Source organism: Somniosus microcephalus, chromosome 16 (genome assembly GCF_052327205.1).
Source record: "Somniosus microcephalus isolate GS21.2 chromosome 16, FLI_Smic_1.0, whole genome shotgun sequence".
NCBI classification, from domain to species: domain Eukaryota; kingdom Metazoa; phylum Chordata; class Chondrichthyes; order Squaliformes; family Somniosidae; genus Somniosus; species Somniosus microcephalus.
Genome location: NC_141002.1, coordinates 24,020,363 through 24,045,433, shown reverse-complemented (window position 1 = coordinate 24,045,433; position 25,071 = coordinate 24,020,363). Strand labels below are relative to the sequence as shown.

General features: G+C 46.0%; 1 protein-coding gene and 1 long non-coding RNA gene across 3 annotated transcripts in view; one reads left to right on the top strand and one right to left on the bottom strand.

Moving 5' to 3' along the window:
• On the bottom strand, positions 1 to 24,993 carry LOC147106017 (uncharacterized). Its single transcript, XR_015081313.1, has 3 exons — positions 24,902 to 24,993; positions 3,979 to 5,374; positions 1 to 1,396 (listed from the first exon to the last, which is right to left on the bottom strand). It is a non-coding gene; the product is annotated as an uncharacterized LOC147106017 (long non-coding RNA).
• The window catches only part of LOC147106016 (glucoside xylosyltransferase 1-like), a 68,939-nt gene continuing 68,525 nt past the window's right edge, over positions 24,658 to 25,071 (top strand). The window contains exon 1 of one of the 2 annotated variants that reach the window (XM_086008683.1): positions 24,658 to 25,071. In XM_086008683.1, coding sequence (XP_085864809.1) covers positions 24,890 to 25,071 — 182 coding nt within the window. In that variant the 5' untranslated portion in view covers positions 24,658 to 24,889. The other variant, XM_086008684.1, reaches the window with a different exon arrangement.

Genomic DNA, 25,071 nt, shown 5'->3' with positions numbered 1-25,071 from the left:
AAAGGTAAAAGTCGTGACTTTAGACATAGCAACAAACCACAGACTTTTGTCTAGGGATAAGAAAAACAGAAAACAGACACAGAATGGGAAAAGTTGTTACTTTGGACACTGCAACAAAAAGATACTAGTGTGGCGGAACCACCAGAGGATTACGGACAATTGTATATAATTCCTTTTACAGCAATGTAGTACAGCTGGGGGCTGCACCTTTAATGTATCTGTTAACTGTACTAGGGCTTCTTTCCTGTACTCCGCGTGATGACGTCATGCTGTCCGTCACGTGATCTCTCAACGGTGGGAAGAACGTGATGACGTCATAGCTCGGAACCTGCTGGCAGTTGAGCTCGGAACCTGCTAGCAGTTGAGCTCGGAACCTTCTCGCAGTTCCAGAGAGGCTTTCAAGCAGACCAGACCTATTTGCATTGTATCCTACAGTTTCCTGTACAGCTTCGTTTGTTCATTAAATTTGATTGTTTTTGATTTTCTGAGTCGATCTCAATTCTTCGGCTAGGAACCCCAGTTCCTACACTAGATGCAATGACAGAGAGGCCCCTTTTATGGGAGTTGGAAACCAGAAGACAAAATCTCAAAACTGTATAAAAAGAGAACAAACTATGCTATTGGGAGGAGAGATTATATGAAGCAGACAAGAATCACTATGGTAGACATTCCTGGCTATCCCCAGATCAATGGTCTGGTCACTCCATGTCCTGAACCGTGTTCCCAGTTTTTGGTGTACGTGGGCCATCATTCTGTAGTAACAACCTATATCGCACTTGTTGTGGGATTTCTCTCTGCCCCAAAGCAGATGGAGAGGAGTGTGTATTGGTTACAAGCGATCTTTATTCAAGTACGTGCAGGGAGAGGCCCTCTCAGTCTGACCTGAGACGGGAGTTTAATTTTTACGTTCGAGCAGTTGGCTTATATACAATCTTACATCTTGTTTCCTTCACATCTTCGGGATTTGGCCAATTAATTGTCCAAGTCATGTACACTTAATCACAGCTCCACAAAACACATCTTGTTTATCTCATTTGCCATGTTTCCACATCTGCCATTGTTCTATCCAATTTACATATGCTTAACCACATCTTCGTAAATCACATCTTGGCAGCCCATTGTTCAATGCCTCTTTCACTCCCCCAATCATCGTGTAATATGCTTTTTCCAACCGTCTTTGTTCTGCCAGACTTCTCTTTTACATCAGCCAGCTAGTTGTTAAGCTGCTAATCCAACTTTTAACCCCTTCAGCCCTGAAGTTGTACAGCAATAGTTTGGAGTGGACAATGCAAGTTGTTGGTGGAATTAAGACTCAGTTATATCCAGAGGGCAAGATGATGGTAGTAACCATGGAGAACATGCAATACGTATACCCTAGGCATCAAGGGCGATATACCTGAATTGAAGAATGGGATACACAAGGGGAGATGTGAGGATCAGATGGCAAGCATCTGTATTATCAAGATAAAAGTGCAAACAATGTGGGACAATGACATGGACCACCTGTGTCCGCTGCACACCGAGGGGCTGACGAATGGATTGGTGGTTTCTCAGACTTATTAAATGTTGCTTAATAATGTGGCACTTGAAAATGTACCCGTTATCTTTGATTTATCACGGATTCCATTGCCGCAACTTTGTTGCAATTCAAATGAGGCTGTTATTGGTCAGTTGGAGAAGCAATTCAGACAAAGGGTGGCTGAGTGGAATTGCGTCACAGAAATAATAAAGGAAAGACTAGTGACAGAATTCCCACCAACTATGACCTTAGAGGGAAAAAGCCCTGATGGTGGTAATCACTCAGAACGAGTTAAACAAAGCCATTGGAATGGCTAGGATTACGTGGGGCAGCCAACTCTTTGCTGAATAGCGCCAATATTTCAGTAATGTACAAGAAGCCGAGATTGACTTGAATTGGTGGAACTGGTCAATCGAGGAAATGTGAGTTGAAAAACCTTTGGGTTTTTCTCGCCTTCAAGGTGGGGACTGTAGTCTGGGATTAAAACATGCCCTGACCTGTCTGACAGAAGGAATCTGGGAAGGGGTCAAACTAGGAGCCGCACAGTCTGGGTGGACAGATGAGTCGACCAATGGCTGGATGATGTCATGCTCACTTGGGTACCGCATGGTTTGGGGGTACAACTGGGCTCCCCTGAGGGGAGGGAGCCAGAGAAGCAGAAAACTGAACACCCTGAGGTCTAGATCGCTTTGTATACATGGTCAACTGCTCTCCAAAAAGACTGGGGTAACATCCCTCTTTTGTATACTTAACTGCCTTGTTACTGTTTATAGCTGATTGTATTTAATCATTAAAGTTACTGATTGCTACCGTATTGGTTGTCTCGTCGAATTGTATTACACATCTTTATCCACAAGAGAAGCGGTTTCTCTAGAAGTGTTCAGCTCTGGTGCTGCAGCGGACTTGGAGAATTTTTAATACTCTACATTCATTATAACTGGCCCCGCCCAATTTATGTTGGATGGGGGTGGGGTTCAAAATTCTCTCATGATATCACATTCGCCGAAGGATCTCATTCTGCCCAGAGTGAAGACCAACATTCTACATAATGTGCTGAACCATTTCAATAGGAAGACTTTGGGAATGAAGGTTGAGATTAGAGACTTGACAATGAAGTTAAGTTTGATAAAGACTGTAATCCAGTTCACCAGAGCTATTCAACCTATTCAACAACGGCCCACCTCCAATTTCACTAGAAAAAATGAAATTGCTGACCTACATGCAGAAGCTCATCGAGACAAGCCAACAGAGACAACTTCTGTTTGTAAGTCTGCCATGTGTGTCTCTCGTAAAACTGGAGCCTTTATCAAATGGCAATGGTGAATTAATTAAAATATGCCTAAATAGTGTTTTCAGCTTGCCACATTTGGAGACCAGCAGTGCTAATGAAAGCACAAACATGGGCATGGTAGAGAGATAGATTCATAGAAATACATAGAAGTTACAACACAGAACCGGGCCATTCAGCCCAACCAGTTTGTGTCACTATTTACCTTCCACATAAGCAAATAGTCCTGATCACATTTACCCTCCTTATTCCCATATCCCTTCAATTCCTTTTCCTTTATCCATCTATCCAATCTTGAATGTTGACAGAGTTTCTAGCTCAACTTCTAACCCTGGAAGGGAATTCCACAGCCTCAGAATTTTCTCTGTAAAGAAGTTTGTCCTGCCCTCTGTTTTAAATCACTTACATTTAATCTTGTATCTATGGCCACTCGTTCTTGACCCCTCAACTACTGGAAACAGTCTGTTTCTATCTATCCTATCCCATCCTTTCATAATTCCAAATACGTTTATTAGATCGCTTGATAATCTGCATTGTTCTAATGAAAAAACTCAATTTTTCACATCTTTCTTCGTATTTCTAGTTCCTCACGCCAGGCAGCCTCCTAGTGTATCTGTTGGACCCTCTCTAAATCCGCAATATCCTTTCTATAGGGTGCAGCCCATTACTGCACACAGGACTCTAGCTAAAGTCTTATTAAGGTTTTATATAGGCTCATAATGATCTCTTGGCTTTTATATTCTATTCCTCTTGTGATAAAACCATTCGCTGCTTACCTTTTTACAGACTTATCAACCTGAGGTCCTGCCTTTAATGTTCTGTGAACCTGTAGCCCCAAATCCCTCTGCTCTTCCACCGTCTACTTCCATTCAGAGTATAATTACTGCGGGTATTTTTTTACTAAACTACATCACCTCACACTTACTGACATCTTGCAACTTTTAGCCCATTTCCCCATCCTACCAATATCCCTTTGCAGTTTCCTTTGGTCTTCTAAAGATTCCTTACACTAGACAGTGGACTTTGTTCAGGATAATCTATCGCTTATTTTGGATTGTCACCGATGGCCTTCAGTCTATGTTTAAGAACACGGGGAACTGGATACAATACAGAAAGGACTATGAACGAGGAAAAGCAATAGAGATTACTTTTACAGCTGACAATGGTTTACCGGGAAAAGACTGATATCAACAGTAAGGTTCCATCCCATAACTTGGCAGCTATTATTGGAGCAACGGTGCTTTGATGCATAGATCCATCACTTGTTGTAAGGGAGACAGCTATTGAAAACTTGTGCAGGCTGCTTGAATGGTTTTCTGTTGATCATAAAAATAAGGTAGTGCAGCGTCTGAAAGTCAGCAAAGTTGGGTTAAATCATCTTAACATGAAGTCCTCTTTCAAAATTGGCAAATTTCTGTCAAAATGTGTGGCTTCTGACCAGTTGAGCCCTCTACTCAATATTTTTAAAAGGACTTACTGACAAGCAATGCAACAGTTCCTGTGCGGCTTCTTTTATCATGAATGTCCTCGTTAAAAAATGTGGCACTAACCTTGTAGATGTCCCTGGAATAATCGACGAATTGTACAATAATTTGTAGTAAGTTACTCAGCTGCAGGTATGACATGCAGTGACACATTCTATCGCCAGTCTGGCTTCACAGAATGTCCCATTAGTTTGGCCATGTCTTTTCACATATCCTATTCCATTTGACAAGCACACTACTGACATATGGAGATCACTACACAGAGATAATTCACTAGTCACAACCTCAATTAAAGACTTACTGGATAATGTAAAGTTACTGTATAGTGACAGCAAAGAATATCTTGGCAAGATGTGACAAATGCAGCAACTCAGCAGCCTTTCGTGGTTACCTGTGCTCTTCATGAAATGATATGTAACCCTGCCTCAGAAACAGTGATAAATATTCTTTTCTTCCAGTTATTCAGCACCTTCCTGATTCATCTCTGTTCTAGTATCCTGATCCAGTTCCCTGGGGATTTTCTTAGCATTCCGAAGGATAGGAAAACCTTCAGCCTGCCTCAAAAACCTAATAACGCTGATGTTTACAATCACACTGCTCAGATACCTCAAGCTGACCTGACAGAGGGAAAGGGAAACAACACAAATATAAAAGAAAAGGGATGTTGGGATCTGATCAAGAGCCCAGGAGAGCACCATGAGGGTATTATTCTGCCGCCAAGCACAATGACTGTGTTTGCTGTCCTTTGTCTGATCAACATTGTTGACCAACTCAATCCTGTCTTTGTTAACATTAGTGAGTCAGAGAATCACTCCAGTTGCGGTTTTTTTTTTTGAGTACCTTTAAATTGCTCAGTGGTGTCCAAATTGTTGCTCACAGATACTCTTGTGGGAAGCTGACGTCGATGCCTGACCATTTGTCCAGTGGTTTGGGGGAAATGCTGCAAATGGAGCTTCTTAAAAGATGGAAAAGTACTCCACAAAGTTATTGTCGGCAATGATTTCTGTGATAGATGAGGAGTCTAAACTCAGCATTCTCATAGCAGTTGAGGCATTGTCAATCATTTCGAAGATCCTAGATCAGCTGCAAGAGAATGGTGTAAATTCCATCCTTATCAATATAGCAGTTGCAACTGAGCCTTTCATTAAAGATGAATGTGACAAAGAGAGAACTGCAACACTTGATGGCCCAGAAATTCGGGTCCCCACGGGTGAGTACACGCAGGGTACTCACGCGTAGGCCCAACGAAAGTGCCGGTTTTGTGCATACACTGCGCATGCACAGGAAACCGGAACTTCCGTTCCCTTAAAGGAAGGGGTTCACAGGTCGAACGCGTGCGCCGGAGAGGCAGTGCGTACACCTGGAACTTCCGTTTTTTTTGCAGGTTTCTCCGGGAGGGTAAGTCTCCAGCAGCTATGCTTTTAAAAAGCAGTCGCAAGGCCTGCTTTTAACAAGGTAAGTGGTGAATTAAGTAAAATTAAAACATTTTTTCCACAGGTTTATTATTTTTAAATACTTTAAAGAAAGTTAAGTTTATTTTTAGCCCCGTTAGAAACTGTAATTAATTTTTTCAAAAATTTTAATTATTGTTTAAAATAGTTATTTTAAGTAATTTATAGTTATTTTAAAAAGGTGATTTAAAAAAAATGTATTTGAAGTTTTAGTTATGTTTTGGGGCTGATTTGTATTTATAGTTTTGACAGCTCTTCCTGTCAAATTTATGAATGGGCATTCCCTGCTACCATTGGCTCTCCATGGCCCACGTGATCCCAGGGGATGCTTCGAACTAACTGCGCCCCTGGGATACGCAAGCACTGCACGCCGGCAGTTGGAGGAGGCCCAGGATCGGAATCCCACGCGGGCCCACAGCACAACGGCCGGCGCGCTAGGTAAGTGCAGGTCGGAGGCTTGCACTCGCGGGGAGCCTCCGACCCGAATTTCTGGGCCATTGTTACTTGGGCTGCTCGTCAGATTTGGAAATATGGAACTGAACCCTGAATTTATGGAATGCATCTATTCCACCTTGGTCAGCTTGCTGCTGCATCTCAATGGTGACAGCAATGAGATAATAAATGGCTCCAAATTTGATTGGTCCAATAATTGTGTCAGAAAGTATATGCCAGATGATCAAGAGCTTTCATTGGAGGAGATTATGCTGGATTAAGAGAAATATTTAAGCGACATCTCCAAACACATTAGCAAACATTTGTCCGGCTAAACCATCTTCTGCATAACAAGCCATGATGCCTTCTTCAGCGAACTACTACCTGAAACAAGAGAAAATGTAGTTATATTTATAGGTTTTCTTGAATGGCGGAGCAGGCCCGCGGGGCCGTATGGCCTACTCCTGCTCCTACTTCTTATGCACCACCAGGTTATTCCCTGCTGATTACATTTGTGAAGAGATTATTATTTTGCTATCAGATCGGAGCGACACAGTACCTCTGCTTTAAGAACCATCAGCACTAAACTATTGTAAGGTGAGATTTTCTGGTATTGTGTTTGGAAAGAGCCTGTCTGAAATAGAGCAATAAATACTGAAAATGGCCAAAAGAAAACATCACTATAGAAACAGTCAGCCATTCTACAGACAACATGAATGCCTGAGTGGGAAGCTGCACACTCTTTAACCTCTTACATGCTATTTGTCTTTAAAGGACATCTTTGCTCCAACTATCATCAAACAAGCTGCAATCCCACTTATTGAGAAATTAATTTTTGAATAATGAAGAATTTACTTAAAGCAATTTCTCCATCTATTTAACAAACATACTTCATGTAGTTGTGTAGTGGGTAGCATTCTCGATTCCAAGTCAGAAGGTCGTGGGTTCAAGTCCCACTCCAGAGACTTGAGCACATAATCTAGGCTGACACCACTGTTGGAGGTGCTGTCTTTCGGGTGAGACGTTAAACCGAGGCCCCATCTGCTATTTCGAAGAAAATCAGGGGCGCTCTCCCCAGTGTCTTGGCCAATATCTTTCCCTCAACCAACACCTAAAAATAGATCATCTGATAATTATCATTGCCATTTGTGGGACCTTGCTATGCGTAAATTGGCTGCCGCATTTCCTACATTACAACAGTGTATACACTTCAAAAGTACTTCACTGGGTGTAAAGCACTTTGGGATGTCCTGAGGTCATGAAAGGTGCTGTATAATTGCAAGTCCTTCTTTCTAACTAGCCGCATTTATTTGCAGGTCCATGCACACAACCAATGCATTTATCAACCGAGCGGAAAGTTTGGCCGCTTGCTCCCAAGTCTCCGGCAGCCTATTCTAGTGACCTGTGGTGACCCACGCTTTGAATTTACTTACTTGTAGGGAAGTGCACCTGTCTCCTGCTACATCCCCCTGCCTCTCCCTGATAGTCCAGTGGACGTTGAGAGACAAGGGACACTCGCATCCCACCAATCCTTGTTGCACTTTGTTGAACTACCAACATGCTATGTCACCTGTTCTGTTAAATAGTTCTTACTTTCTTCAGTTTTGTTGAAGCAAAAAACAATATCCACAATTATCTATCAGTTGTGGCACAGTGCCTCTGAGTCAGTAGGTTGTGGGTTCAAGTGCCACTCCAGAGACTTGAGCACAAAAATCTAGGCTGATACTCCAGTGCACTACTGAGGGAGTGCTGCACTGTTGGAGGTGTCATCTTTTGAATGCGACGTTAAACCGAGGCCCTGTCTGCCCCCTCAGCTGGAGGTAAAAGATCCCATGGCACTATTTCGAAGAAGAACAGGGGAGTTACCCCTAGTATCCTAGCCAATATTTATCCCTCAATTAACATCACTAAAACAGATGATTTGGTCATTATCACATTGCTGTTTGTGGGAGCTTGCTGCGCGCAAACTGGCTGCCACGTTTCCCTACATTACAACAGTGACTACACTTCAGAAGTATTTGGTTGTAGAGTGCTTTTGGACATCCTGAGATGGTGAAAGGGTGCTATATAAATAAAGTCTTTCTTTCAAAGAACTACTTATACTTCAAATACCAGAATACTAGCAAGGTGCTGGTGGTGTGGGGAAAACATCAGTTTATCTCGGTAGGTATCCAAAAAGGATGCAAGTCATCCCTTGTGAGATTTATGCGTTTGTCAGTTTTTATAGCACAAAATAATTCTTCAACAATTTAATCTGCATTAATATATAAGCTGACTGAATGTATTTCTGGTAATCAACTGTTGATTGTCACTCAATAAATTTACCTCAAAATCATTAGTCCTTCAGTATGGGTGTCAGCTTGACTGCATCAATGGCATTGAACACTGTTTGTTGGCATCCACCATATTAGGTACTGGCAAAAATACAAAGCTAAATAAAATCACCACTCAAAACTCCCGCGTGTATTTTGTAGCCCTGGAAATGAGAGGCTCCGAGCCCGACAAGGCATCTTGCTTGTCGAGAGCGCAGATTGGAGAATTGAATGAGGAGGTCATCGCACCCGATTTGCGGAGCTCCCAATTCACCGGTAATTGATTTTAGAGATTCAAAAATCGGGATGCCCTATGATTCAGGTGAGCTGCCCTCTGTACCTGATTCATCAGTCTGTGCTCACCATCAAGTAAAACTCTGCCTTGGAAGATATATTTTTTTAAATCTTGTGAATGTCATGTCACTTAAATGATTATAATCACTCCCATTTCACCCAATTTGTTTATAATGTCACCTGAACCCTTTGATTAGATTGTTAGCTTTATTCACTGACCTCACACCGGGACAAAATTCCTCCCTCTGTGTAGTTTGATGAGGTCTTGCATACAAGATCTCATCAACCTTCTTTCTTTTACAGAAATGAGATGTTTGTTGCATATGAGAATGCAATGGACATCTCTAATCTGCAACACGGAGGTGCGAGTCTCTCCGTATAGAAACCGACTGAAGCCTGCAGGAATAAACAAAGGTAAGTACACTTTTAAAAATACTTAGGACTTACCTCAGATACTCACCTCTACACCCTTGTACCCATCACTTACCTTCACACCACACTTTTGCAGCCCCGACCCCCGCAGACCCACTACTCGCTTCGGTGACCCTGGCGGGTTTTGGAGCCTTCGGGAAGCCCGCACTTGTGAGGGCAAAAATGGGATAATCCTATTTTCTGCCTGTTCACTATCTGTTAACAGGTAGTTAATAGGCTTTAATCCCTTCCCGCCTCCAAGGAGACGGGACCCGGCACGGGACGGCAACCCGCCTCCTGGGAAGGTGGCATGGAGGCGGGTTGGGGGTGGGTTTGCCACCCACCCCCAAAATCTGCCATTTTCCCGGCAGTCCCGCCTCCATACCCGCTTCCTCGGGGCTGAGAAAATCGCCCCCAGAATGTCAGTGTTTGACAGCTTCACAGAGCTGTCAAACGATGAAATTTCTTCTTTCAAAAATTCTTGACAGATGACACGTCATACGTTGACGTGCTCTGCAACCGGCTTCCCCCTAATTGGCCTGCTAAGCCCGCCAGGTGGGCTTAACAAGGTCAATCAGGAGAAAATCCCACTGGTTGGCCAGAAGCGGGACTGAAACACGACAAGTGTGAGTCCCACCTCCAAAAGCTTCCCATTGAGAAAATTGTGGTGATAGTTACCCTCCCCCCCGGTAGGGGGCGACAGAGAGTAAACAGAGAAAGGAAATGAATAAAGAAGCCTCGTGTTGATGGCTGAAGGAATACATCCCGTGTCCGTGTGTTGAGCACATTACATGGTGACAGAAGTGGCAAGTACCCGAAATACCCATGTTAAAGACTGTCCGCGTCAATGGAACTAACTTTCCCGGTGAAACCAGTCAGCTCCCGGTGCGTGAAAGTTTACGATACGGGTGTAGCATAGTAGCTAGTTAAGCCAGGACGGAGATAAACAAGAGAGACTGAGAAAAAAAAAAGTGTACTTACCCCACGTTGCTTACTATCATGGCCACTCAAAGTCCTGCATTCTTTCAGATTTCTCCCCCCTCCGAATTTGATTTTACACGGCCGGAAGAGTGGCCATTGTGGCTCAGCAGATTTGAACGCTTCAGACAGGCTTCAGGCCTTGATAAACAGTCACAGGAAAAACAGGTCAACATGCTATTATATTCCATGGGAGCGGAGGCTGAAGCGATCGTCTGGTGCAGGAATATTACGGTTGATCAACTGAAAAGCTATGACACAGTTAAAACGGAGTTCTCTAATCATTTCATCCCGCGGAGGAATTTGATATTTGAACACGCAAGATTCCACAGGCGCGTGCAGGAGAGAGGGGAATCGGGTGATAGTTTCATCAAAGCGCTATATGAGCTCATAGAACACTGTGAATATGGAGCTATGCGGGACGAACTAATTCGTGACAGATTGGTTGTTGGACTAAGGGATCTTAAACTCTCTGAAAAATTACAGATGGATCCAGACCTCACAGTTGACAAAGCAAAAACACAGGTTTTCCAAAGTGAAGCAATAAAGAAACAACAATCAATGCTTCAGAAAGATAGTAATGAGGAGGAGGAGTCCATTGAAACCATAATTGCCCCCTGACAATCAGCCCCCCAAAAACATTTTTCTACCAAAACAAGACAAACTGACTCACATGAATATGTACAGAGGCCTCGCACTGGAACTCAAACTGGAACACATTTCCAACCACAAAAGCGGAGTTGCAGATGGTGTGGCTGGAGTACACACAATAGACAAATCTGTCCAGCCAAAGATGTTAGCTGCAGGAATTGCCAGAAAAAGGGACATTTTGCTGCAGTTTGCTGATCCACACCTGTGGTTGCTTAAATATCAGAGGACGACGACAATGAGAGCGTTCCTGGGGTCAATTGGAGATGGGCAGGACCAGCCGTGGACCATCACCCTAAGCCTGTGTGGTCACATGACTGAATTCAAAATCGATACAGGGGCTGATGTCACTGTCATCCCGGAGTGCCTCTACAACGACCTAGGTCAAGAGGTTCTTCAGAGCACCAGTAAGATTCTTCAGGGGCCTGGTCAAGTCCCGCTGAATGTCAGAGGAAAATTTTCAGCTACCCTGACCCGTGGTTCATGGTCTACAAAACAGGACGTGTATGTGGTACGCGGTCTACGAACAGCGCTCCTCAGTCGCCCCGCCATCATTTCCCTGCGTCTGGTGTCCAGGTTGGACCCACAAGTAGCAGAGACAGTATCTACGGACCTCGAACGGGAGGTCAGACAGCGGTTCCCCAGACTGTTTCAAGGCATTGGGCGACTGCAAGAGGAGTATCACATTCGCCTCAAGCCGGATGCTAAACCTTTTGCTCTCTCTACACCCCGACGTGTCTCACTCCCCCTTATGTCCAAAGTTAAGGAGGAACTCACCCACATGGAGCAACTGGGGATAATTGCAAGAGCTGAGGAAACCACAGCCTGGTTGTAGTCCCAAAACCCAACGAAAAAATCAGAATCTGCGTAGACCTAACAAAACTCAATGAAAGTGTCTGTAGAGAGCTGCATCTCTTACCCTGCGTAGAGCACACTCTGGGGCAGCTGAAAGATGCAAAGGTTTTTACAAAGCTTGACGCTCAATCTGGTTTCTGGCAAATACCCTTGTCAGAGGAGTCAAAACATCTCACCACGTTCATCACGCCATTCGGACGTTGCCACAGACTGCCCTTTGGAATATCCTCCGCCCCTGAGCATTTCCAGCGCCGCATGTCTCGCCTCCTTGAGGGACTTGATGGTGTCTTATGCTAAATGGATGATGTGTTGGTGTTTGGCGCAACACAAGAACAGCACGATCAGTGACTTTTTGCAATTCTCAGTAAACTACAGCAAGCTGGACTTACTCTTAACTCCAAATGTGAATTCGCCAAAATGCAGGTGAAATTTCTCGGCCAGGTCATCGATGGGACCGGTGTCAGAGCAGATCCTGACAAAGTCAAGGCCCTCGCACACATGGCCGCGCCAAGGAATGTACCTGAAATACGCCGCTTCATGGGCCTGGTCAATCACTTGGGCAAATACATACCCCATCTAGCCGATAAAACCAAGCCACTCCGGGATCTCCTCAACAGGCAGACCTCATGGTATTGGGGACCCCAGCAGTCCCAAGCTTTCACTGAGATAAAGACGGAGCTAACCACCCCGCCAGGCCTTGCACTGTATGACCCCAATGCACTCACTAAAGTGTCAGCTGATGCCTCATCGTTTGGCTTGGGTGCAGTCCTTTTGCAAAAGAGACCTGACACTGACTGGCACCCTGTAGCCTATGCTTCACGAGCCCTTTCAAAAACAGAGCAGCGCTATGCGCAGATTGAAAAAGATGCCCTGGCCATTACATGGGCGTGTGAGCGCTATAGAGACTTCCTAATAGGCAGGACATTCCAGGTCGAAACAGATCACAAGCCCCTCCTTACACTATTGGGATCTAAAAACCTGGACGAGTTGTCCCCCCGCATTCAGCGCTTTCGGATGCGACTCATGCACTTTCACTTCACTATATCACATGTGCCAGGGAAGAGCCTAGCAACTGCCGACGTCCTCTCCAGGGCTCCCTACCAGCCGCCGGTGGATGATTCCCGAGGTGCAGTGCATAGAGAATTATGTACACTCAATACTCACTGCACTGCCCATTACCGAGAAACGCCTGGCTGCACTTCGTCAAGAACAGGAAACGGATGAACTACTTTGTCAGGTCTTCGCATACTGCCGTGAGGGCTGGCCAGATCATGCGAAACTTGACAACGCTCTTAGACTTTACGCGGCCGTTTCAGGTGACCTCACTATTGCACTAGGGTTGCTGCTACAAGGATGCCGGTTGGTCATTCCAGCATCAATGCAGAAAGACATTCTGGACAAACTGCATGATGGCCATCAAGGGATCACAAAATGCAGAGCATGAGCCAGGTGTTCTGTCTGGTGGCCTGGATTAAGCGGTCAACTACAACGTAAAGTACAACAATGCCCAAGCTGCGCCCAAATGAGACAACAACCACCAGAGCCATTGATTCCAGATGACACCCCTGAGGGCCCATGGCAGAAGGTTGGGGCTGATCTGTTTCATTTGGATAACTCAACTTACCTGGTAATGTTTGACTACTTCTCTAAGTTCATTGAAGTTATCAAGCTCCTCTCCACCACCTCACATGCAGTCGTTGAATGTATGAAATCCTGCTTTGCCCGCCTAGGGGTCCCCCTGCTGGTCATATCAGGGCATAAGGGAGAATTTCTACCCAAAATTCACAAAAATATGCCCGGATTTCAGAAATTTGAATGACGACCAAAAACTCCCATACCTACTAAGGGAAGAGAGAAATTGTGTAACACTAGCGGCATACTATGTTACAGCTTGCCATAAACAGAGGGACAACCACTAAATATAAGAAAAGAATATATATAAATTATATGAAAGTATATTTATACACTCAGGGATATATCTGTTTATACACTGTATGGATAGATCTGTATTTTTGTGAACAAACATGAATGTTTTTTGATGCTTTGGCAACATAAGATGTAACTTGTCATGCCAATAAAGCGATTTGAATTGAATTGAATTGAAATTGAATTGAATTGAATTGAATTAATCGCCCCCAATTTGCCTCGGACACCTTTCGCTCATTTGCCGACAGCTGGGACTTCACCCATGTCACATCCAGTCCTCAGTATCCTCAAAGCAATGGGGCTGCCAAGCACGCTGTCCAGACAGCCAAACAGCTTTTTACAAAGTCACCTGACCCATACCGGGCACTCCTTGCATACCGCTCCACACCTCTTTCTAGCGGATTCAGCCCTGCTGAGTTGCTACAAGGCAGAAAACTTCATACAACCGTGCCAACTATGCCATCACTCCTGACCTCAGGCTGGCCCAACCTCCAGAATTTTACAGACAAGGACAAACAATCTAAACTAAGACAACAGGCCAACTTTAACAGTCGCCACAGAGCTAAGCCCTTGTGTCCACTCCTTCCAGGTGACAATGTGTGGATACGTGACTCCCGCAAAAGAGGCATTGTGCAAGGACAGGCCAACACCCCAAGATCGTATCTGGTTGATATCCAGGGCCAGATTGTTCGCAGGAACCGCAGACACCTCGCACTTACCCAGCAGCCCCCAGGCGCTGCTGATGAGCCTTCCATTCCCGAGGACTACAATGGGGATGCGGGTCCTGGAACTCCTCCACCCACAGGGGATACCCCACCTCCGTCTCCTCCACCCACAGGGGATACCCCGCCTCCATCGGGTTCCAGACGATACCCTGAAAGGGTCCGCAATCCTCCTTCATACCTCCAGGACTTTGCAACATGAATAGCTTAAGAACCAAGACACCTCATTGGGTCAGAATAATCCCCGAGGTACTTGGTGGAGGGTTCAGGCACTCACCTTGTCCCTCCAAGCTTACTCTGCTTGCATTATTCGTGTTTCTCTCTTTAAAAAAAAGAGATACATTGTGCATTAGAGATGTTAAGTTTGTTAGAGTTTGTTATTTCTTAAGCACAGTAAAAAAGTAATGATTTGAAAGGTCATTTGAAATGTTAATAGTAAAGGAATAGTATTCAAAGTCTGCTTAGAAAGGGAGATGTGGTGATAGTTACCCTCTGCCCCGGTAGGGGGCGACGGAGAGTAAACAGAGAAAGGAAATGAATAAAGAAGCCTCGTGTTGATGGCTGAAGGAATACATCCCGTGTCCATGTGTTGAGCATATTACAAAAATCACCCCCACAATGTTTTTTTTGGGGTGGATAGTTTATTTTAAACATTTTTAAAGTCCCATTCACTCATCAACCCTGTGCTTGCTGACTTACCATTGGCTTCTAATCCACCAACGCCTCCATTTTAAAATTCATATGTTCAAATCACTTTATGACCTCACCCCTCCTTATTTCTGTAACCTTCACCAGCCCTATAACCCTCCAAGAACTCTGCGTTCCTCCAACTCTGGCCTCTTGTCTATACCCCACTTTCTTCACCCCACCAGGCGGCAGTACTTTCAGTTATCTAGGCCCTAATCTCTGGAATTCCCTCCCTAAACCTCTCTGCCTTTCCATCTGATGATCAGCCATGATCTCATTGAATGGCGGAGCAGGCTCGAGGGGCCGAATGGCCTACTCCTGCTCCTATCTTCTATGTTTCTATCTCTCCTCCTTTAAGATGCTCCTTAAAAACTACCTCTTTGACCAAGCTTTTGGGTACCTGTCTTATCTTATGTGGCTTGGTGTCAAATTTTGTTTGATAATCACTCCTGTGAAGCGCCTTGGGTTGTTTTACTACATTAAAGTTGCTTTATAAATGCAAGTTGTTGTTGAAGCATAACTTTCTCCCCTTTGTAATCTAACCTTGAATAGGGTGCTAGGATGTATAGCTAGGTCAATTTAATACAAAACTAGAACTACAATCTTACCTTGTACAAGGCCGTGGTCTGGCCACAGCTAGGATACAGTGTCCAGTTTTGGTCTCTTCACATGGTGGGGAATATCGAGGCCCTGGAAGAGGCTCAGAAGCAAATCAATCGATTAGTACCTAGCTTAAGCGCCTTTAGTTATCAGGACAGGCTTAGAAAGCTGGAACTTTTAATATTGGAATAGCGTAGACTTCAAGGAGATATTATGAGGTCTTTAAAAGAATGAAAGGATTAGACACTGTCCATGTGGATAGGTTACCTGAGCTAAATAGGTAGAGGAGAATTAGGGTCATCAGTACAAGTTACAAAAGCAGAGATGTTGGCCGAAATTTTCTGTACCTGAGCGGGCCGGGTGCGGGCGGTCGTGACCCCATTCTTCATACCATGCCGCTCCCGAGATCGACTTTCCACTAATGGGGCCCTGCGCGTTACCCGGCCCTATTAAATGGTGTGGATCTGATGACGTCAGCAATGATGCGTTTTCAGCTGGGGTATTTAAAGGAGCCATGGCCACAGTACATTTGAAGGTTCATCTAGGAGTGTGCAGGCAGCACACTGCACAATTGAACTGCTACTAAGAGTGCCAAACATGACTGCACAGAGGCAGAGGGCTGCACCCAGGTTCTCTGATGACTCCCTCCATATGCTTGTGGAGGGAGTGAGAGCACGCAGGGAGGTCCTCTTCCCTTCTAATGGGCACAAGAGACCTCCCCAGGAGACCAAAGGAGCCTGGCTCCAAATAGCAGAGGAGGTCAACAGCAGGGATATGGTCAGGAGGACCTGGGTGCAGTGCTGCAAACGTTTCAATTATCTCATTAGATCAGGAAAGGTGAGTGCAAAGCCAGACTCAACTTCATCCTGCTGCTCCTCTCATCATATCCCCATCACTCTGCCTTCCCAACCCTGCTCCTGCACATCCTTACTCACACCAACATACCTTGGCGCCCACCCATCCCTCTCTCTCAATCTACATTATCACATCCCCATCTGACCAGCCACCTGTCACACTCACCCTCATCCTAATGCAATACCAACTAACAACACACAAGGAGGCCACTTGGCTTTGCCACCACACTCCATCATAGTCACCCTCTACAGATGTAACCCTTTCATTCCTTACACTCATTCCATCACTCTCACTCAACCCTCCCTTCTTTCCCTCCTTGCAGGAAAAGAGAGCCCACAATAAGAGGGAGAGGACCGGAGGCGGCACGTCATCATTGGCCACCCTAACATCAGCAGAGGCTGCGTTGGAAGTCTCGGAGGTCGCCGAGCAGCTGGAGGTGGGAGACGGAGAGAGGGGGACATAGCAACCTGATGACAGAATTACATATCATACATCAGTCACTCATATGGGGACTTATGTCAGCAGGCAGTGAATGTTCATCATGTGCATAATGGTATCTGTACCCATTCTTCATATGACATATGTAACTCATCTCTTTACTCTCCCACAGGTCCATCAAACGGTCCCCCCCCTCCCCCCACTATCCAGGAAGAAGAGGAAGACAACTCCTCAGAGCAGCCTCCAGCCACTGCGGGCGCAGCATCACCAGACATAAGTGCACCCAGCACCAGCACAGATACGGACACCTCGGTGGGTCCCACATGAGATAGAGTAGTGTTAGCCATACCTCGGGAGCCCACTGTCAACAAGGGCAGACGTCGATGACGAAGTCCAACACCGCCTTCAGTGTGCCAGTGCAGCCTTCGGTCACCTGAGGAAGAGAGTGTTTGAAGGCCAGGACCTCAAACCCGGCACTAAGCTCATGGTCTACAGAGCAGCAGTGATACCCACCCTGCTGTATGCCTCAGAGACATGGACCATGTACAGCGGGCACCTCAAAGCACTGGAGAGGTACCACCAACGCTGCCTCCGCAAGATCCTGCAAATCCATTGGCAGGATAGGCGCACCAATGTCAGTGTTCTCGCTCAGGCCAACATCCCCAGCATCGAAGCTTTGACCACGCTCGATCAGCTCCGATGGACGGGTCACATTGTCCGCGTGCCCGATACGAGACTCCCAAAACAAGCGTTCTACTCGGAGCTCCGACACGGCAAGAGAGCCCCAGGTGGGCAGAGGAAACGCTTCAAGGACACCCTCAAAGCCTCCTTGAAAAAGTGTAACATCCCCACCAACACCTGGGAATCCCTGGCCCAAGACTGCACAAAGTGGAGGAGAAGTATCCGGAAAGGCGCCGAACACCTCGAGTCTCTTCGCCGGGAGCAAGTGGAAGTCAAGCGCAGTCAGCGCAAGGAGCGCATGTCAACCCAAGCACCCCACCCACCCGCCCCTTCAACCACCGTCTGCCCCACCTGTGACAGAGACTGTAGGTCCCGCATTGGACTCATCAATCACCTGAGAACTCATTTTTAATGTGGAAGCAAGTCATCCTCGGTTCCGAGGGACTGCCGAAAAAGAAGTCACCTGGTGTCTCACAACTCATAAGTGAGCAAGAGTAGATGGTGGAGAAGAACAGCAGTGGAGACTCCTCGCTGGAGGACGCAAGACGCTCCCAGCTCTGCTCAGCTGCATGCAGACGCTGAGCCTCGGGGGCCATCCAGAAAGAGGGCAATCCTGGAGCTGCAGCAATAAGTGCAGGAGGCTTTGACAGGTTTTGCAACGCGATGTCTGCAAATGTGAAGAGAATGGACGAGTCCATTTCCAACATGAGCACCACCGTGTCACAGGCGATGGTGACTGTAGGCTCTTCCATGGATAGGATGGCCACCTGCATCGAGCAGCTAATGCATCACTCACAGGAGCACATGGTCTCTATGGAGAATAGATGGCTATCTATGTAGAATAGATGGCAGAGGCTCATAGACCTCCTCTCTGGGAGGGATGTCAACATAGACTTGGGTCCTCATGGCTCCACTACTGTGCAGCAAGGTGCTCTCCACCTCCTTGCTAGCAGGGAAGTGCGGGTGGCCCACGAGAGGGATGATGGCGAGAGGGGACATGGAAGTGGGGGCTCCTCTCAAAGCGCTCACACTTCTCCCCCGTTGCAACCACCCCCCCACCAGTCAGAGCCCCAGATGTCTCTTCGGATTGCGATGGCCGAGTCTGCCTCTGCACAGTTGTAGGAGGAGCAGACTTTGGCGGGGCCATCACAGGTGCCAAAACCCAGAAGATGTCCGCCAAAAGGGTCTGTGCAGTTGCAGCAGGGAAGTGAGCAGGCTGCCACTACCTCTGCTGAATCCATAGGGGTAGCTCCTTGTAGAAGCACGCGTAAGAGAAAGATGAAACACAAGTAGATTCACAAGGATCACCACTTGGGTGTTTTATTAAATGTTTCTGTAAAGTTTCCGTTACTATGATGTCACAGATAAAAAAAATTATTTTCACCACTTTCACCACATGGATAAATTTGTGTGCAACTTTGGAATTGGCTTAGTGAGTTGGAGTGAAATGGTGAGACGTAACGTTACCTCCAGCAATAGTGGTCAGTGTGAAACGAATGGCTTGGTCATTGTAAGGATGCTTTATGGTGTTGCTGTGGGGTGGTACCAACCTGGCAAAGTTGATATAATTGGCTGACTTGTCAAAGAAGGCATCGGTGACCTGTGTGATGCATCTGTGGGCAACCGACTGCGCGATGCATAAATGTCTGCTGCAGATCCCTGAAAGGAGCCTGAGGCGAAGAAGTTGAGGGTGCTGGTGACTTTGACAGTCACTTGTAAGGCATGTCCACCTGCTCCTCTGGGCTGCAGGTCTTCCTCCAGCAATCTGCAAATCTCTGCAACGACCTGGCTCGATAGCCTGAGCCTCCTTTGGCATTGCTGCACTGTCATGTTGAGGAAGCTTATCCTCTGCCTGATACCCTGTGTTGGGGGGATCACCTCTGGCACGGTGCAGCCCTGCGCTGATGCTCTCTGTTCTGTGGAGCATTTGGTGGTTGAGGAGAAGGTTGGTGGTGTTGTTGGTGCTGATAGTGTGCCTGGTGCTGCTAGTGTTGGGGCTCATCGTGGTTGGATTCGGAGGATCAAGGTGAGACAGTATAAACAGCACCCATACTGATGGAATAGATGGCAGGTCAAGTAGAGATGACAGAAGCAATATGTCAATGGTGTTATAGGTTCTACCAATGAGGTGACAGTGGATCCCAACGTTGTTGGAAACACTTGCAATCTCTAGGAAGCTAAATATGTGCTGGCAATGTAGTCAACAACAGCATCTGCCTTATGAAAGTGATCAGCTGTGAGGTTGGAGTTTTTATTGTACTTTTAATGCTGTGCAGTAATGAGCTGAATCAATGGCCGCTCAACTTCTGCCTCAGGCTCACAGACGTGGTTCTCGAGCTGTGTGATTCCTGTGCTCATCCAGGGAAATTTGAAAGGTAGGGTTAAAAAGAGGTTTAAGGGTCTGACAAGTACCTAATACAGGAAACTCTTTGGTATCCGGCACCGACGGGACCGGGATGGTGCCGGCTGATTAAAAATTCTGGATGACGGAGAGGGTTATCTACCGAGGCTATTTTTAACAAGCAAAAATAAAAAAATCAAGAAATGTGCAGTATACAGTAATTGGGTACTCACCTACAGAATATTGTGTTAAATGGATGGTGGAAGATGCTTGATTAAGTACAGTACTGCCAGTTGAGGGTAATCCATAACTCTTTAATTATTTAACAGTAAAACAAAACTTATACAGTAAACAGAAAAATGGCGGATCGAAAGAGACTACCGACAGCGCGGGAGAGTCAGACTCCTGTTATTGAGGTGTTCGGACTTCCGACAGCGCCAAGAAGCCGAGTAGTGGCAGTTTGGAGAACTACCTCCACTGACTAACTCGGCCACCACGGGAGACTCGGACACAGCAACATTTCCGGTTATTGAGGTGTTTTCAGAGTATGAATTTTGCTGGTTAATAGAGAATTCTGGATATTTAGGTGCCGTTTAAACGAGAGTTTCCTGTAATGATTTAAATTAGTTCGCCCGCCTCTGCCGTTAGGGGCGCTACCGCGCCAGCAAACGCACCCAAGGGAAAGGCGCGGGGGGTGGGATGACAGCGGGCTCCCAACCTGCTGCAAGATACTTCAAATTTCCCACCCGACCCGCCTCCAATCGCGCCCGCACGAACCCCAGAAAATTCCGCCCGTTAAGTTAGATGGCTGGAAGTTATTATTGCAGCGTAGTCAACGGGTTGCCTGTACCTGTGGTGAGTGTGGGTCCATAAGGGAGCTGAATGAATTCCTGCAGGTGGAAGACATCTCAAGTTATAGAAAGTAGCTGAGTTGACAGGGATGGCGATACCAGTCACCGCAGCTCTGTGGAGCTTACTTGATTGCATAGTGGGGTCAGGTAGGACTTCCCCAGAGATTTTGTTAAATGGGCCTAAGATTTGTTCTTCTGGATTTTTCCTCTCCCAGGAGTGTGTGTGACTGCCAGGAAGGATGGGGTGTGCCGGGGTGGGGGGGGGGGTGGTTAGGGTTGACAACTCTGGTTGGATGTATTCCTGGAGGCTTCATCATGAAGACCTCCCACCTCCAACAGCCCTGCACAGTTAAACAGTTTTTCCTGTCATTACCAATATTTCTATAATGAATAAACAAAGGTGTTCTAAGAAAACGAAAAACACAGAATTTTTTTTAAAGCCCCTATGATTTTTCTCCTGGATTGCTTGCAGCAGTATCCAAGAGATTAATCTTCAATTCCTGGACACTTGGGATGGCATTAAATGGAAAATTAGAGACACGTGCAATAAGGGCACAGCAGTTATCATGGGTCACTTTAATCTACATATAGATTGGGCTAACCAAATTAGTAACAATACTGTGGAGGAGGAATTCCTGGAGTGTATACGGGATGGTTTCCTGGACCAGTATGTCGAGGAACCAACTAGAGATCAGGCCATCTTAGACTGGGTATTATGTAATGAGAAAGGATTAATTAGCAATCTTGTTGTGCGAGGCCCCTTGGGTCGGAGCGATCATAATATGATAGAATTCTTCATTAAGATGGAGAGTGAAGTAGTTGACTCAGAGACTAGGGTCCGGAATTTAAATAAAGGAAACTACGATGGTATGAGGCGCGAGTTGGGTAGGATTGATTGGGGAATGTTACTCAAAGGGTTGACGGTGGATAGGCAATGGCAAACATTCAAAGATCGCATGGATGAACTACAGAATTTGTTCATCCCTGTTTGGCATTAAAATAAAACAAAAAAGGTGACTCAACCGTGGCTAACAAGGGAAATTAGGGATAGCATAAGATCCAAGGAGAGGACAGATAAATTGGCCAGAAAAAGCAGTAAACCTGAGGATTGGGAGCAATTTAGGATTCAGCAAAGGAGGACAAAGGGATTAATTAAGAGGGGGAAAATAGAGTATGAGAGTAAGCTTGCAGGGAACATAAAAACTGACTGTAAAAGCTTTTATAGATATGTGAAGAGAAAAAGACTGGTGAAGTCAAGCGTAGGTCCCTTGCAGTCAGAATCAGGGGAATTTATAATGGGGAACAAAGAAATGGCAGTCCAATTAAATACATACTTTGGTTCTGTCTTCACAAAGGAGGACACAAATAACCTCCCAGAGATGTCGGGGAACATAGGGTCTAACGAGAGGGAGGAACTGAAAGAAATCAGTATTTGTAGGGAAATGGTGTTAGGGAAAATGACGGGATTGAAGGCCGATAAATCCCCAGGGCCTGATAATCTACATCCTAGGGTGCTTAAGGAAGTGGCCCTAGAAATAGTAGATGCATTGCTGATCATCTTCCGAAATTCGATAGACTCTGCAACAGTTCCCATGGATTGGAGGGTAGTTAATGTAACCCCACTATTTAAAAAAGGTGGTAGAGAGAAGGGGAATTATAGCCTGACATCGGTAGTGGGGAAAATGCTAGAGTCCATTATAAAAGATGTAATAGCAGAGCACTTGGAAAACAGTGACAGAATCGGACAAAGTCAACATGGATTTACAAAAGGTAAATCGTGCTTGACTAATCTACTGGAATTTTTTGAGGATGTAACTGGTACAATAGATAAGGGAGAACCAGTGGATGTGGTGTATTTGGACTTTCAGAATGCTTTTGATAAGGTCCCGCATAAGAGATTAGCATGTAAAGTTAAGGCACATGGGATTGGGGGCAAGGTACTGACTTGGATAGAGAAGTGGTTGGCAGACAGGAAGCAAAGAGTTGGAATAAATGGCTCTTTTTCCGAGTGGCAGGCAGTGACTAGTGGGGTACCGCAGGGATCGGTCCTAGGACGCCAGCTATTCACAATATATATAAATGATCTAGACAAGGGAACTAGATGTAATATCTCCAAGTTTGCAGACGACACAAAGCTGGGTGGGCGTGTGTGCTGTGAGGAGGATGCCGAGAAACTCCAGTATGATTTGGATAGGTTGGGTGATTGGGCAGAAGCATGGCAGATGCAGTATAATGTGGATAAATGCGAGGTTATCCACTTTGGTGGCAAAAACAGGAAGGCAGATTATTATCTGACCGGCAATAGATTGGGAGAAGGGGAAGTGCAACGAGACCTGGGTGTCCTTGTGCACCAGTCGCTGAAGGTAAGCATGCAGGTGCAGCAGGTGGTTAAGAAGGCAAATGGTATGTTGGCCTTCATAACGAGAGGGTTCGAGTACAGGAACAAGGATGTCTTGCTGCAGTTGTACAGGGCCTTGGTGAGACCACACCTCGAGTATTGTGTGCAGTTTTGGTCGCCTTATCTGAGGAAGGATGTTCTTGCCACGGAGTGAGTGCAGTGAAGATTCACCAGGCTGATACCTGGGATGGCAGGAATGACGTATGAGGAGAGATTGGGTCGATTGGGCTTATACTCGCTGGAGTTTAGAAGAATGAGAGGGGAGCTCATTGAAACTTATAAAATTCTAACAGGACTAGACAGACTAGATGCAGGAAGGATGTTCCCGATGGCGGGGGAGTCCAGAACCAGGGGTCACAGTCTAAGGATAAGGGGTAAGCCATTTAGGACTGAGATGAGAAGGAATTTCTTCACCCAGAGAATGGTGAACCTTTGCAATTCTCTACCACAGAAGGCAGTGGAGGCCAATTCATTAAATATATTCAAGAAGGAGTTAGATATATTTCTTAAGGCTAAAGGGTTCAAGGGATATGGGGAGAAGGCAGGGACAGGGTACTGAGTTTGGATGATCAGCCATGATCTCGAGGGGCCGAATGGCCTACTCCTATCTTCTATGTTTACTCCAGCGCAATCCTGGAGCGTTGCCAACTCTGGGGGGAAGGCGGGGAGATGGTTTTAATGGTTTGAGTAGGTTGCATCATGTGGGGAGACAGAGTTGATGGAATAAGCTGGTCTCTTTCACGTGTAAAAAAAATTATATTACAACTATTGCTCTTAATAAAATTATCTGTGGTAACCACTCTCTGTAGTCCTGCAACCTGAGAGCAGAGCGGAATTGAATCTGTAGGCCTTATCAACATGTATGGATAAGTACTGAGGGAGTGCTGCACCGTTGGAGGTGTGCTGTCTTGTGGATGAGACATTAAACCGAGGCCCTGTGTGCTCTCTCAGATGGACGTAAAAGATCCCACGGCAGTATTTCAAAGATGAGCCCCGGTGTCATGGCCAATTTTTATTCCTCAACCAAAATCACTAAAAACAGATTATCTGGTCATTTCGCACACTGCTGATTGTGGGAGCTTGCTGTGCGCAAATGTTTCCTACATTACAACAGCGACTACACTTCAAAAGTACTTCATTGGCTGTAAAGCACTTTGGGACGTCCTGAGGTCATAAAAGCCGCTATAAAAATGTAAGTCTTTTGTTATTTAGGACATCACACATTGAGCAATACACACTTATTGTGGGCACCAGAGGGATTGGCGTGCTTCATCGACACCCGAAACCAAATTTAATTTGTTAAATTTCATTTTTTTAATTGTTTAATTTAGAGTTTATTAGTTGTGCCTCTTTAAGAAGGGGGTACCTGATACCTCCTATTTGTGGATGCCATCATTAATCACATAAATTAACATAATGAGGTACACACACCTATTGTCGAGCAACCAGTGCCCTTCAGCTCATTCATGATTGAGACCTCGGCGCAGGCAGCTCCTATTGGACGTGCGTGATTGCGTCAGAATGATTGACAGAATGAAAGGTCCCAAGGGAGACAATGTGGGCGGGGCCGCTGTTTAACCCTTCCTTGAAGAAAGTTTTCATTTAAAAAAAGAGCTCGAGACATTTTCCGAACGGGGCGGGCATTCGAATTTAACTATAACCGTCAGCGCGCGCCCGCCCGCCCGCCGGCGCCCCGGGGCGGCCCAGTGTCGGACGGCATGCGGCGTTACCTGCGGGCGGTGCTGCTCTGCTCGGCCTTCGCCGCCTTCTTCATCCTGTATGTGTTCAACGAGATCGCCGAGGCGGAGGAAGGAGCGCGAGGGCCGTCCGCTCAGGATGGGAGAGGCCGAGGACGGGGAGCTGGCCCGCCTGCTGTGGCGCGGCCAGAGCCGCTGGACAG